This window comes from Nyctereutes procyonoides, unplaced genomic scaffold (genome assembly GCF_905146905.1).
Source record: "Nyctereutes procyonoides isolate TBG_1078 unplaced genomic scaffold, NYPRO_anot_genome, whole genome shotgun sequence".
NCBI lineage: Eukaryota > Metazoa > Chordata > Mammalia > Carnivora > Canidae > Nyctereutes > Nyctereutes procyonoides.
The window spans coordinates 83,315,732-83,330,919 of NW_026575146.1; the positions used below are offsets into that span (position 1 = coordinate 83,315,732).

Here is a 15,188-nt window from a genome sequence, read left to right on the forward strand (position 1 = left end):
GCGCCAGTGAAGTGGAAGAGTCAGGGCTCAGCCTCCTGCCCGTCTGCCTGCAGGGCCAGTGCGTTCTTTGCAATAAGACAATGGACACCCCCCCCCCCCGCCAAGTCTGATCCTGAGGTTGCCTCCATTCATTTCCCTTCTCCCAAATCTCCCCATTCTCACTCTGACCCCACGGACTGGAAACAGTGCACAGGTTCTTTGAAGTGGCATCTGAGCCATTTTTATTGTGCAGCTCTGTGTGTGTTATACGTCTGTCCACGTCGGCATGTGTCTCAGCCCCCCAGACCCCTGGGGGAAGGGTGGGGGGGGCGCAGCAGCTAATGGAATGCCTCGCTGACACGTGGAGGAGAGCCCAGCCCCAGCTCAGGACAGCCCCTCTTTCCCTGCGCTTTGCCCCAGAGGCAGAAGAAACTAGACACAGGATTCGTGAGTGGGGCTTTCAGAGCAGGGGTAAGGGGCTCGAAGGTTGGAGAGGGAAAGGAAAAAAATACAGTAACAAGCTGATCCCAGCAGGGACACGGGCCTCTGTGGACGGGGTTTGAGAGGGGATAGGGGGTGGCAGATGGTCGGGGATGGGCAAGATGATTTGGGCAGTGCAGGGTAGGTGTTTAGATGACTCCCCGTATGGGAAGGAGAGTGGACGGGGAGCAGGCCTTCGGGAGGGGGGGCAGGGTTACCAGTGTTGAGAGGGGGGCCTGTCTCTGGGCCACGGAGGAAGTTCTGTGCGCCGACTGAGGTTTCGGTAATTGTGTGCGTGTGCATGCATGCGTGTGCGTGTGCGTGTGTGTGTGTGCATGTAAGTTGGCGGGGAGGCCGCGGGACTTTGCAGCTGAGCAGCAGTCCCCGGGCGAGCTCGACGCCCACCTGGCCTTTGCAGTCTCTCAGAGCCTCTGCTTCCATGGGGTTGGCCTGTCAGTGCTTGAGGGTCACGTACTCCACCGCTTCCTGGCCCAGAGGCCGCTCCCCAACCCCAAGATGAACCAGCTCCGAGTAATGTATCCCCTCGTCTTCTACATTTTCTGGAACCACGTTCTCATAGTCGCCCTGAGAAAGGCCCTGTGTGAGGTTGGCTCCTGGTCTGTATCCCCTGCCTGTTGTCTCTCTGGCTCCTCTTGGGGGTCCAAGAGCCTGAGCAGGTCCCTTTGTTCACACACGCTGGCTGCAATCAGCTTCTCGGCCTGGGAGGTGTGGCTCTGGCTCCGGCCGCACCTGTGCCTGGGCACCCCCCCCCCCCCCAGCCCTTGCCACCACTAAGGCCACCAAGTCCTTTCCTTTTGGGACTCACAGCTGAGGCCAGCCCCAACCCACCCCCACCTTCCACAGCCCTGCCCTCTTACCACTCGACGCTTCTGCAAGACAGAGTAAGTGACGGTGTCGTCCCTGTTTGGAGAAGGTCCCTCTGCCTCCAGGGTCCCTGCATCTCTGAGGGAGGGTAGATGTAGATGGACGGCCGCAGATGCAGCCTTTCACTCGAACTCTCTTATTTCCAACTCCCCTAGACCCCAAGAGCACCCCAGAGCAGAGCCTGGCTCATGGGTGTGCCATAAAGAGGGTAAGCGGGACATGAGCTGCTCCTCCCGCTGCCCTCCCTGGCTGCCAGTGTCACCATCCCCCGGGGGCCCTCCCTCACTCAGTACCTAGTTCTTGGTGTGTTGGTCTCGCCAACAGGAAATCGCAAGGTGGCGTAACTGATGGCATCTTCCATCACAGGGTTGTAGCAGCCCAGGGAGTGGGGGTCTTCGGAGACCGGGACCCTTCTAATCTGGGAGAGAGACAAGGCCTCAGTTCCCACCACTCCTTTCTCCACCTGAGTCCCCCACCCCTGGCCTCTGACCCCCAGACCTCCCCACAGTGTTCTTTGCACCCCGTCTTTGATGCATCTCTGTCTGCTCTCTGTTTCATCTTTTCCCATATCCTACCTTTTTATTCCTCACAAAGAAGCTCTGCCCACTAGAATTTTCCTGGAGCCCCTGCTGGCTCCGTATCCTCTTCCAGCTAGGAGATAATGACCAGCTCGGTGAGGATCAGGGCAGTGGGACCACGACCCTGTGCAGTGGGCATCTGGGGGCTAGGGGGTGGCCAGGGAAGGAGTCAGGGGGAGCCCAGGACCTGGGCCTCAGGAGGTGCTCACCTGGGCCTCGGGGGGGGCGCTCACCTGCGCTGCAGCTTGACTCCCCAGAATGCCAGGAGGAGCGTGGCCAGACAGAAACCCACGCCCACGGCCACTCTCCTGCCGATGGTCTCCGGGCTGTCTGGTGGGGGAAGGAGCGACCGTGAGTTGGGAACGCTGCCTCTCTGGGGTCACGGCTGGCTCGTTCACCGTTCACCGGGAAGGCATCCATCCTCCACTTCTCTGCGTGGCCACTGCCCTTGCCTGTGCAACTTCTCCTCCCGCAGGTAGGGGAGGGGACACAGGGAAAGGGAAAAGCCAGCCCCTGCTCCCCGCCCCCCAGGCCCCATTGGGAGGAAAGGGCTAATTCTTCCCAACACACACAATATACAGTAAAACCTACAACTTCTTTAGAGGCAGCTTAGCCAGACTTATCAGAACTTAAAATCACTTGGCCTTTGACACAGCATTTCCATGTAGGGACTTCTGCAGCTGTCCCTGAGTGGGACAGAGCCGGGGACACTCTGGGCTGTGGGAAAGGCACAGGGTAGACGTGCATGGGAATACAACGGCCGTGCAGCCCTGCGGGCAAGAGGCAGGTCTCCAGGGGTGTCTGCAAAGGGGAGACCCCCAAAATAGATTTTTATACAACATGTTGCATTTCCAAATAACACACTCAGGTCTCCAAGCTTTGCAGGCCATGATCTCCTAAATTTAAAGTCAGGCTCCAAGTTTAATCTGAAAAGGGCAATAAATCAATTAAATTTCTTCCCTATTGTTTTCAGACTCTTCAGACGCCCCGTACACGCAGGGATATAGAACAAGCTCCGAGTGGAATTGTTACGTGGAAAAAAAAAAAAAAAGAACGTCCAGGGCAACATGCGAGCTCTCCCACGATTTGCGAGACGAAGGGTATAGAGACATAGATCCACTTATGCGACTGTGCGTGTCCAGAGTAGCTCTGTGAGGAGAGGCAACCAGCTGCCAGTAGTGGAGACCTTCAGGGAGGGAGGGGAGTCCTCAGGGAGAAAGAAAGGAGAGGTGTCTCTACTATTTACCCTTTCATGCTGTTTTATCTTACCTTGTCTTAAAAAAAAAAAAAAAACTACTGAGATCTCAAAAGATAAAGAGAAGGAAGCAGCCTATCAAGGGTGAGACAAAGAGGGACCCGGTAGCAGCTCAGGATGTCTGGAGGGCAGGGGCAGCCTGAGAAGCAACCCCCCTAGAGGGGGTCAGAAGAGACTGGGAGGAGGAAGACAGGTTAGCCTGTGTGGAGCAGGTGCCATGCCCGGGAGTGACCCGCTGGGCTGCCCCAAGGACAGGGGAGGGGCGGCGGGGGAGGGAAGGAGAAGGCGGGGCAGAGAAGGACAGGGAAGCGGCCTTACAGTAGACAGTGAGGGTGCCGGGGGGCGACTGGCCTGTGCCCAGCCGGTTGGTCGCCTGGCACCGATAGGCGCCGGAATGCTGGACCTTCACCGGATCCAATCTCAGCATCTGATCATAGTGGCGGAGGTTTTGGTTATTCCAGTCAAACCAGGCGTACTGGAGGATGGGAGGGTTGGCATCGCTCTCGCAGGTCAGGACTGCCTTCTTCCCCTCTATCACTTCATCCTTCGGGCTAATGGCCACGCGCAGCATCCTTGGTGCGTCTGTAGAGAGACGCGAAGGAATCAGGATCCCAGATCACTGTCACCTGCCGTCCCGCGTGTCTCCAGCACCCGCCACTCACACAGCACTCGGAGCATCTTGGCCTCAGACATGGTCTGTCCAATGGAGTTGTTCACCAGGCAGTTATAAATGCCAGCATCTTCTGGAGAGATGGAGTCAAAGCTCAGTTCTCTTCCTTCCTTCAGGAAGATTCCATTTTTCTTCCAGAAGAAGCGGACATCTCTGGGGCGGCTGCTTGAGAAGTTACATCCCAGGAGGACTCGGTGCCCGGAGTGAATCTCAGAAGAGGGGCTGGTCTGCTGGACCCTGACGTCCTTGGGGGCATCTGGAAAGCAAGGGGCTCCGGCTGACCTCTTGGGTCCCTTTCCCTCTTCCTCCCCCACCCCCAACCCCGGGATTTCCTCTCCCCTTGGCCTTGAGGCCAGACTCTCAGCCCTCAATTCTCTGTGAAGGTTCTGGCCCAGGCCCCAGTGCCCTAACCTTAGAGCCCATTTCCCAGCTGCGCTACCTCTTGGATCCCCTCGCCCGGTCACTCACGCTGGACATCCAGGTTGACAGAGGGAGCCCACGAACACCACTGGTTACAGGCTGCACAGGCGATTGGCCTGGCGTCCCAGGAGACTTTCTGAATTACCAGCACCTCAGAAAATACTTTATTCCGGGAGCCTTGGACGTTCCATTCGTATTGGCTAACTCGGGGATTACTGGAATTATAGTTACAGGACACGGTCACATTGTCTCCTTCTCGAATCCGCGTGGGGTTCTGAATCACTGCGGTCACCTCCTTGGGGGGATCTGGGAAGAAAGCAGACAGATGGGCAAGGGAGAGTCAGCTGCTGTCCAGACTGCCTTCCAGGGCCACCTCCCCCACCCCTTAGGCAACCCCCCCCCCCCCCGTTTTCACACAGTTCCTAAATTAACCAAAGGAAGGCTTGTGCTTCCCTCTTGCATCTGTGTAAGGACAGGAAACCTGGCCACTTGGCCTGGCTGTGGTTTGAGGCAAGATGACGTAGTGATTCAGAGCAGAGCTCAAGTAGAGAACGCGGGGTGTGTGCGAGGCCGAGGCGCCCTGCCTGGGGGTCTCCGCAGGGCCTGGGCCGCGGAGCAGGCCTTCACTGGGGGGTTGGGGGGGTGGAGAGGGAACAGCACAGCTCTGGACCAGATGGCCAGACCCTGTGATTCAGCGTTGAGTGACTGTGGGCCGTGGGACTCAGTTTGCTTATCTGTCAGATGGAACCCAAAGGGCCCCTAACCTGCTAGAATCATTGCAAGGAGGAAATGAAACGAAATGAAATCCTCACTCCAGAAGCATTGCTGCCGCTGCTGCCTATGGCGCACCCAGAGTCGACACGTTCAGGATTCGAGCAACCCCATCAAAGTATCTGGTTCGGACCCTGACATTAGGGTCCAAAGATCAAACTTATGGATTCTCTTTGTCCTGGGCTTGGCTGCCTGACAAGATTCCCTGTGCTAAACAAGGTGTGACCTCCGATGGAGAGGCAATGAGACGCTTTACTCCAGTTCTCCTCCAAAACGTCAGGCCCCCTCTGGGACTCAGCCACTGCCCAGTGGCACCAAGCCTCCGTGTCCCTCACAAGGCCCTGGCATCTTGCAGTTCATTCATTCAACAAACATCTACTGAGCACCTGCCACGAATGAGCCAGACCCTGTCCTGGTGCTGAGTATACAACTGGGAAGAGCAGCAAAGCACCCACCCAAGGAGCGTACGTGTTGGGAGACCCCGACCTCTGCATGCCATCCACTCTAGGACCCAGGAATCGCCTGGGCTCCATCTGCCTTCCTCCTTAACCCTCAAGAACCCAGAGGCCCTGTGACTACTCACATTGGACGTCTAACTCAGCTTTCTGGCCAACTTGTCCAAGACCAAGGCTGTTTTGTGCCAAGCAGGAATAACTCCCAGCATGCCCGACGAGGACCGCTGGGATCTGGAAGGCCTTGCCTGTAATTCCTGGCACTTCTCTATCATTGTGATACCAGGTGTAATTTGTTGGAGGAGGATTGGCCAGTGACACACAGGTCATCTCTACTCTATTTCTCTCCTTAGCTGGCGAGGAGAGGATCTCAACCCTGGAAGGTTCCGGAGCATCTGGAAAAAGGTGCAGAGGCAGGGGAGGGAGGTGAGCAGAGGCCTCTGTTGTTCACCTCTCAAGGGCCTTGCTTCCACCCACTGCTGACTCCCTGCCTGCCCCCCTTCCGGCTCCCAGGAGGCTCACAGTATACTTGAAGGACCACTCCATCCGACTGTCCCGAGCCTACATCATTGAAGGCCTCACACTGGTACTTTCCACTCATCTTCTTGGTCACAGGGGACAGAGTTAGTGTGAATGTCTCCTGCTCCTGCAGTGTGTTCCCATCCTTGAGCCAGGCTATTCTCCGGTACTCTGGGTTGCTGCTGATAACTTGGCACGTCATGATCACAGACTCTCCCTCTGTTACATTGGCTCCTCCGGGACTGACCTCAATCTTCAACTTTGGGACATCTAGAGGAGCAGAGAGGCAGTGGGAGAGGGGGTAGGGAATTCTCAGAGGGTGTGACGTGGTGGGAAGTTGCAGGGCTTCGATTCACATAAAGCAGCGGCCTACACTTCGCGTGCAAGTGTGTGCAGCCACTCGCCACTCCCCCGGTCCACGGGTGTGGGCTGGCCCAAGGGCCCAGGTGACTATCACAGACTCTTAACGTGTCTCTCTGCTCTGAGCATCACTCCTCCGACTTGTTCCCAGAAGTTCTGGTCTCCACCAGCAGCCAGCCGTCTTCCTAACTCCATCAATCAGACTTTGCCACTCCCCTAATTGAAACCATTCAGCGGACTCCACACCCAGAATAAAATCCAAAACCCTGCTGCCACCTATGAGGTCTGGCCGTGGCTCATCTTTCCTACCATTGGGCCCTTGGGACGCAGGGCTGAGGTTCTCTGGCCCCTTGCTCTGTCGCAGGCACACCAAGCTCCTACCGCCAGGCCTTAGTCCTTGTTCTTTCCTCTTCCTGGGATCTTCTGGCAAATACCTGCCTGCCTCCGTGTTTCCCTTCACCCAAGTTCACCTCCCTCTCTCGCTTCCTCTGGCCAAGCTGGGCCTTACTTCCTCCTGCTACACTTATCACTGCCTCCAGTTAAGTTCCATATTTCTTTGTTAATCTGTTCATTGTTTGTCTTCCCCACTGCAGTGCTAGCTCCTCATGGGCAAGAACAGGCCTGGCACCTAGGAGGCTCGTAGTAAATATTTATTGAATGAATGAATGAATGAATGAGTGAGTGAGTGAGGCACAATGACATGAAAACATTTCTTACCCCAACACCCTCCCCCTCTGGGGGAACAAAAACACTTAACCACATGATCTCCAACTCACGTCATGGCTCGAGGATATTGAATTATGTTATCCTGTTAGACCAAAGCAGATGCTACGATGAATCTGTTCCCTGAAACCCTGGGGCTGACCACTGGGGTGGCGGAGGGACGCAGCCCTGGCTGGACCTCCCCCAGCTGCGTGGGTCCACGCATTGATCATGCTTCCTTCTGTGTAGGTGCCCGCTACCCTCTGCGGGGTTGGGGAAAAGAGACAAGACCCACGTCCTTCCCCGGGGTGGGGCACTGGGGACACTCACGCTTCACATCCAGGCACACCGTGTCCTCAGAGAGCACCCGCTCCGCTTTATGATCCCAGAGCTGGCAGGTCAGGTTCTTGCCGTGGTGCGTCCACTGCGGCCGGAAGGTGAGCTTGCTCTGGGTGGAGACGGTCTTGGTGCTCAGGGAGGTCAGGGTGACGGCAGGCTCCTGCAGGGACCACTTCAGTTGGATCGGGAACCCAGGGCAGGAGAAATTCAGCAGGCAGGTCAGAGTGACTTCCTGGGACTCCTGGATTTCTGGAGGGAGCTGGATGTGAGGTGGAAGCGGCGTCTCTGCGAAAGAGGAGGGGCCGTGCTGGAGGCCTGGGAGACCTTGGGGGGAGCAAATGCCAGCCTCCCACACCTGGCGTTAGATGCCCCACCCCAATTAACCCCTCAGGAGCCCCCCTCCCCCGAGCCAGTCCCTTCCACCTCTCTCTGGGCCTGCCTTTCTCTGCTTTGGGTCACTTTTGCTCAGCCGAAGCATTCTCTAGAAGGTCTTGTAAATGCTGATGCTCCTTAGGAATCGTATTTTATATTTATATTTTATACTTACCTCGTTGTCCTTCCCTGATGTGTGCTCACATTTGCAAGCTCACTCCCTCACCTCAAGGGAATTTTATCAGTTTAGGTCACCATGCCTTTCTTGGCTTCTTGGAGGACAAACCTGCCTTTGTAACTAATGGCCTCAATGCTGGACACACCCAGCATGGCATTCCTTTAGGGAATCCCCAGGGCTGGGCCACCCTAGAACTGCAGGTCTGAAGCTACATCCATCATTGCGGTGGAGGGCTGCTTAGAACCCCCCTCCTCCCGCACCGAAGAAACAGGCTGTGGGGTAGAGGTCCCAGGCCTATGCTCGACTCATCTCCTACAGGGGTCTCATTTAGCCATGGAGGCCTTATTAGAATTAACCATCAACATTAAAGCATTAGGAGATTTCACTTGAAAATCCACATTTCCATCTTCTCTTGAAAAATCAGGCAACCCCGGACCCAGATTCCAGAATGGGCGGGAGCTAAGTGGCAGGTGAGATGCTTGAGGAGAGACGGGTGCCCAGGCTGCAGCCTGCCACAGCCGCCACTGTCTTGTGTTGCCTGAGTCACTTACTGGCACCTCCTGCCTGGCTTCTACAGGCAGCCTGGCTTGCACCCCTGTCCCCAGAGTTGAGTGGTTCCCACCTCCCTCCTTGCCCACAACCCATCCCTCAGGGTCTTACTAGAGACGTTGAGGTTTATTTTCTCCATCCATTTGTCAGTCTTCGTATTCACTCTGATTCCCAGCCAGCCATTGTCTTCTTTAGACACAGGGTTGATGTGGAGGGTGCAGTTGAGATTTTTGTTTCCCAGGAACTGAACCCTCATCTCCTGAGGAGGATTATTCTTAAAATCTTTGGTCTCATAGAGAATGGACCCCTGGAAGTCCTTGGTGGTGTCATTATATTCATAGTTGCTGTACACGGTCAGCTTTTCCAGCACACTATCTCTCTCTGGAATCGTGTAGGTACAGGGAATCCAGACGCAGGCCTTTTCCCAGGTGTAGAGAGTGTGGGGGTGATTAAACCTCCAATAGGATGAGTCAGAGAAGGCCAAGTATTCTGGAACCCACCACAGTGATCAAAAAGCTTTATTGAGAGACATAAAGAGCTTTCAAATGAATAAAGACTCCCCTCCAAAGATAGAGGGAGAGAGGAAGGTACACAGAGAAGTGTATACACACACACACATACCCTGCCTGTCCCCACCCTCCCCAACACTTACTCTTTGCTCCAGAGCTTTCCTCCTCCTCCTCCAGCTCCCACAGACATCCCAGAACCCAAGCCTAGGCCACAGTCCTTACCAAGGAGCAGGAGCAAGGGGCCGAGGAGATGCATGGTGCTGTGTCTAGGCAGGAGCCTGGGCTGAGAAGAGTTTGTCTTTGAGCCATCTGGTCGCTTACTCTTTTCAGATGGCTTTTCTCGCTCACCCACCAAGCCCAATCCCTCTTCCCTGATCGTAGGAGGACCACATCTGGTTGTATTGCATGATGTGAATTCTGGAAGTCCATGGGGCCTTTTGTGGATATGCCATGTCTATTCTGTCTGCCTAAGAACTCTGTTCAGCTAGCCCGTCTCTCTTCCTAGCCTGCCTTCCTTCCTTCCTTCCTTCCTTCCTTCCTTCCTTCTATCCATCCATCCACCCATCCATCCGTCCATTCATCCATCCATAATTTTACAAACTTCCTGCCCAGCTCTCAGGCTTTGAGTGGCACCAGACTACTGGGTACCTTGAATCCCAGGCCTTGGGGTAACTTGAAGCTCACCTTGAGACAACTAGTGAAGGATTTTATGTAGGGGAGAGCCATGGCCAAAAATCTGATTTTAAAGATCAAGAACAGAATTACTCTAAAACTAATAATTAAGTGTGATTGCAGGACAGCATTTAGAGGGCTCTAGGAGGACTTAGGAGAATGTGGTCCAAGAATCCCACTCAGATAAGCCCGGGGACGGGGGAGGCTGGGAGAAAACAGAAATCAGCCAGGTGGGGTCATGCTTTCAGTAAAGGCAGTGACTCTCTCAGTACCCGCCAATTGTTGCCAACTGGGGACATGAGCTCAGCACTTCCTGATCTTCTACTGTTTTAAGAGAAATAAGAAGCCAGATTTTCATGTGAAATGTCCTGCAATCAGAAACCAACCAGCCAGCCAAACAAACAAACGTGGTGCTGGTCAAACAAAACCTGTCTATGGGCTGGAGGCAGTCCAGGGGCCTCCACTTCGCAGCTGCTGCCCATCTGTCTCTCTTTGAGAGATCAATGAGCTTACCTGCTACTTTACTAGACTTTTACATAGAGTTACATTTACATAGAGTTAAATTTAAGTCCCAATTTGCATGGCTGGGCCCCTCTGTGCTGGTCCCTCTGGGGTTAGCAGGATGTGTGACAGAGTGTGTCTCCGGTCTCACGCAGACCTGCACCCCTCCCACCTGGCCAGCGACATTTCCCACGCATCAGAGGCCCCTCACCCCCTCAGGCTGTTTATCTTCTCAGGCTGCGTGGCTCATGCCAAATGCTGTTGGGTGTCTAGTACCTGGGTGGGGAAAGCTAGCCTGCTTGCTGAGCAGGAAGGAGTCTGTCCCCAGGCGTAGTATGCTGGGCTGGACCAAGCACGGGTTAGGGGTGAGAGCTCCAAACTGGGGCAGACTTTCCAGGCAGAACTGACACCAGCTCTGCGGGTGCTAATAGTGCTACACAGAAAAATGTCTTCAAGGCCACATCCACTTGAAAAAAGCTGGGTTAAAAATGTAAATAGATTCTTTACTGTGGGTCTTAAATAGATTCTTTACTGGGGGTCTTTTTGATCTCTTTAATCAGCTGTGTGAGCATGACACGTGTCCCCACATGGGGCCTAGAGTACAGTACGTTGCCCACACTTCTTTCACCACGGAACCGATTTTACATTTCCCGTGAACAACTTGGCAGGGTTGCAGGGTCAGTGTTTTGAGGGATGCACTTTGGGTCCCCTTGGGTTTCTACAAGAGCTACGGCAAGGGCTAGATTCCATTCTCTGTGGCAAAGACTAGCCTCCAGTAGCTGGGCCATCATGCCCTCTCTACCACCAGCCACCCTCATGGAGGAATGGCTTGAGGACACCTGGACAAGTAGGAAAGGGCACATGAGCAGAGCAGAGCAGGGCTCAGAGCAGGGCTGCGTGCTCAACCCAAGCAGCTCCAGGCAGTCTTGGGGCATAAGAAGTGGGACCACAGACCTGGAATTGGAAGGCTGCTGAGACAGGAGAGGGTGTGGAGGCTGGGGACAATAGGCATTAAGCACAAAGACTCAGGACAAGACCATGCTATCCAGGCCTGTGGCCTGCTCATCAGAGGCCTGTTGAGGGCCTTGCAAGATCTCAGAGCCAGCCTCCCTGGGTCCATTCTTCCCTCCTGGGCATCTGGTGACCCATCTTACTCTCAGAAGACTCATCAAGCCCGTCAGGGGGCATACTCAAAGACAGGGCTCAGAATCAGTTATAACACAGGCAAGAGAGAGGAGGGCTTCCCGCTGTGCTCCCAGCCCCAAGAATCATGCCTGGCACACAGCAGCTGCTCCATACTGGCTTGCTGAATGCAAAAGAGAGCAAAATAGTTTTTACCTGTTTTCTCGTGTCTTCCTTCTTCGGGGACCCTGGCAGCATCTGAGAGTGAAAGGGGAAGCACAGTGAAGGATTTTCACTCTCCTTGGCCACACCCCCTGCCCCCTCTGTGACTCTCAGGGCAACCAAGAGGCATGGCAAAGTGGGGAGTTGGGAAAAGAGGGAATGAGGGCAATGTGGGCTCGAAGGCAGATTGGAGGGCACATTTGGGCATCCACGGTCAGTTTTTAGTTTCAGTATATGGAGTTTCTATATCAGATAGTTAGAGCTGGTTCCTCCACAACTTCCCCTCTATCCAGCTCTCAGGAAATGCTAAAAATTCAAGACAAACAGATTAGAACTGCCAGTCTGCTGGAAAAGGCCCAAGGCAATCTGAAAGTATTTGTAGTTTAGTGATACCATCCAGTTATTCTCATTCTTATACTTTCCCTTCAGAGGCAAGAATGGTCAGGAGTCTGATTCCTACTCACACTGATGCTTCAGCGGCTCCTATGGTTCTAGGGAAGAACACATAGATATCAGGAAGAAAAAAGATAACTTACATGAAGTGTCATTGAATTGGGCAAGTCATGAGACTGGAACCTTACCACTTGGTCAGCCTTCTAGTGGCATCAGACAAAGCCATTCAAATCCTACAGATGATCAAGGAAGTCTCTGAGTAATCTGTATCTGGCATCACCAAACTCTACTGATGGCCAGCCATTGAGAAGGAAACGGAGAAGGGGAAGCACAGCTCATTCAAAAACAGTAATGTTCTGGAAAGATGTAATCTTCCCTATTTCTTTTGCTGAGAACAACTAAAAACCCTGGAAGTTATAAAACAAGCACAAGAAGACACTGAAAGATTGAGAGAGGAACACACTGGTTAGGGACCTTGGGACCTGAGGAATGATATGATGGTGAATTCCCTGGGTTTTCTCTTTACTTTATATATCCCAGATTGGATACTGAAGAAGCAAGCAACTGGAAATGCCAGTGGACACAGATAAAAGAATGCTCAGCAAAACTCTGCTCCTCTGGCCAAAAACTGAGAAAGGGGCAACCCAGAAAGACAGACATCTTTCAGGCAATAACTGTTCTACTCCAGCTAACTATTAGAAAAATCTGCTGCTTCACTCCCACCCCTGACAGCAAAGCTGAGTGGGGCCCTAGACTTCCACCTTTGCTAGACCATAATGAAGAACCCAGGCCACTGCCCCATACCACATCTGAGTGGTGCCAGGCTGAGTGTGGAGCTGGGCCCTCCATCCCCACTGGGCTATTCCTCCTCACAGTGTCATTGGAGACCACATGGGGAGCCTGAACATTCACCCCCCATCCATGGTGATCATTCTCCTCAATGGAATGATGTAAGAGGAGATCTAGGGGAGAGTCAGGACTTTCACTGTCACTCAGCGGTCATAAGCCCACCTCCTACTGTGGAATCTATATGGAAACCATGTGGAGAGTAGTAATGAAGTACCCCTCCCACTCCCAGCTAGGGTGATATTAGTAGATGCATACTGGGGAACCTGATCTACTCCTGCCCAGCAGTAATAAGAAAACTTCACTCACACACACACACACACACACACCCCAGGTGTCAAGAGAGGTTGAGTGGAGAACCTGAACTTCTACTCCCATTTAGCAGTAATGAGGCAGTGCCCCCATTATTTCACTGAAGCAGTGGCAGGGGAGACTTGCTAAAACACAGATTTAAATAAGATCCAATCCCATAAATAATACCCAAACTGTCCAAGTTTCAATTGTAAATCACTTGGCATACTAAGAACCAGGAAGTTCTCAAACTGAATGTGAAAAGGTAATCAGACACAAACACCAAGATGACACAGATGTTTGAATTATCGGACAAAGATTTTAAAGCAGCCATTATAAAAATGTTTCAGTGAGCAATTACAAACATGCTTGAAACAAATGAAAAAATAGTGTCAGCAAAGAAAGAAGAAAATTTTAGAACTAAAAAAATACAATGACTGAAATAAAAAGCTTAATGAATGGGCTCAACAGCAGAATGGGGATTATAGAAATAACAATCACTGAAATGGAACATAGAACAATATAAATTACCCAGTTTGAACAGCAGAAAGAAAATAAACAAACAAATAAAAATTAACAGAGCCCCAGGGGCATGTCTGGCTAGTATAACAAAAGATCTAACATTTATGTCATTGGAGTCTCTGAAGGAGAGGAGAGGCAGGGTGAGGCTGAGAAAATATTTGAAGAAATAATGATTGAAAAAATGTCCTTAATTTGACAAAACAAAAACCATGTATCTACAGATTCAAGAAGCTGAGTGAATCCCAAAAAAGATAAATCCAAAGAAATCCATGACAAAACACATAATAGTCAAACTTCTAAAAATTAAAGACAAAGCAAAAATCTTGAAAGCAATCACAGAGAAATGACACATTACCTATAGGGAGAAACCCATTTAAATGACAGTAGCCTTCCTATCAAAAACCATGGAGGCCATAAGGAACTGAAATAGCATTTCTCAGATACTAAAGGAAAAGAACTATCAACTTGGAAACCTATATTTACTGAAAATATCCCTCAGGAATGAAAAGGAAATCAAGACATCTTCAGATAAAGGAAAACTAACAATTTTTAACCAACAGAAACCTGAAAAGAACAGCTAAAGGGAATTCTCTAAACAGAAAGAAAATGATTTTTTAAAAAAGAAAGAAATCTTGGAACATCAAAAAGGAAGAAAGAACATGGGAAGAGCAAACCTATGGGTAAATACAACAGACTTTCCTTCTCTTCTTGAGTTTTCTAAATTATGTTTGGCAATCAAAGTAAAAACTATAACACTGTGTAATGCTAGGTAGAAGAAATATTTATGACAATTATAAATGGGAGAGGGTAAAGAGATGTGAAGGTTGGTGAGGTTTCTATACTTGAACTTGTAAAATGTTGAAACCAGTAGACTTTGGTAAGTTCTATATAATGTAATACTTAGATCAATCACTAAAAAGCTATGCAAAGTTATTTACTCAAAAACACTAGATAAATGAAAATGGAATTTTAAAATTGTTTAAGAGACCCACAGGTAGGAAAAAAAATGGAGAGAACAGAGAGAAAACAAAAGCAAACTGACAGGCTTAATTAAGCCTTACCATGTAAGTATTACATTAAATGTAAGTGGTGTAAATACACAAATGAAAAAAGAGATTGACAGAGTGAATAAAAAACATGACCCAACTGTATGCTGTCCATAAGAAAAATAACTTCAAATATAATCAAGTTGAAAATAATGTAAATGGATATACTATACTAACATTAATCGAAAGAAAGTAAAGTTCTTCCAAAAAATTAAAAATATGTGTTTGAGCAATTCTCCTGGGTATTTAGCTGATAGAAATGAAAACATTAATGCAAGAACCATGGGAGTTCCTCAAAATATTAAAAATAGAACTACCAAATGGTCCAAGAATTTCACTTCTGGGTATTTTCCAAAGAAAATCAAGACACTAATGCAAAAAGATATGGCACTTCCAAATTCACTGCAGATTATTTACAATAGCCGAGACATAGAAGCAACCTAAGTGTGCATCTGTAGCTGAATGGGTAAGGAAAATGTGGTGTGCACATACAATGAACTATTATTCAGCCACAAGGAAGAAGGACATCTTGCCATTTGTGACAACATGGATGAA

The 15,188-nt window shown here is 51.0% G+C and overlaps 1 protein-coding gene across 1 annotated transcript; it reads right to left on the minus strand.

Annotated features, from left to right (window-relative positions):
• Positions 1-223: 223 nt before the first annotated feature.
• CD22 (CD22 molecule) lies at positions 224-11,551 on the minus strand. Its single transcript, XM_055310827.1, has 14 exons — positions 11,530-11,551; positions 9,241-9,301; positions 8,621-8,998; positions 7,402-7,695; positions 6,013-6,279; positions 5,622-5,885; positions 4,316-4,573; positions 3,840-4,103; positions 3,496-3,759; positions 2,156-2,252; positions 1,920-1,995; positions 1,638-1,762; positions 1,338-1,422; positions 224-1,044 (listed from the first exon to the last, which is right to left on the minus strand). Exons 2-14 carry the CDS (start codon positions 9,272-9,274, stop codon positions 913-915), a joined length of 2,538 nt encoding a protein of 845 aa, XP_055166802.1. The 5' UTR covers positions 9,275-9,301; positions 11,530-11,551; the 3' UTR covers positions 224-912.
• Between the last annotated feature and the right edge of the window lie 3,637 nt (positions 11,552-15,188).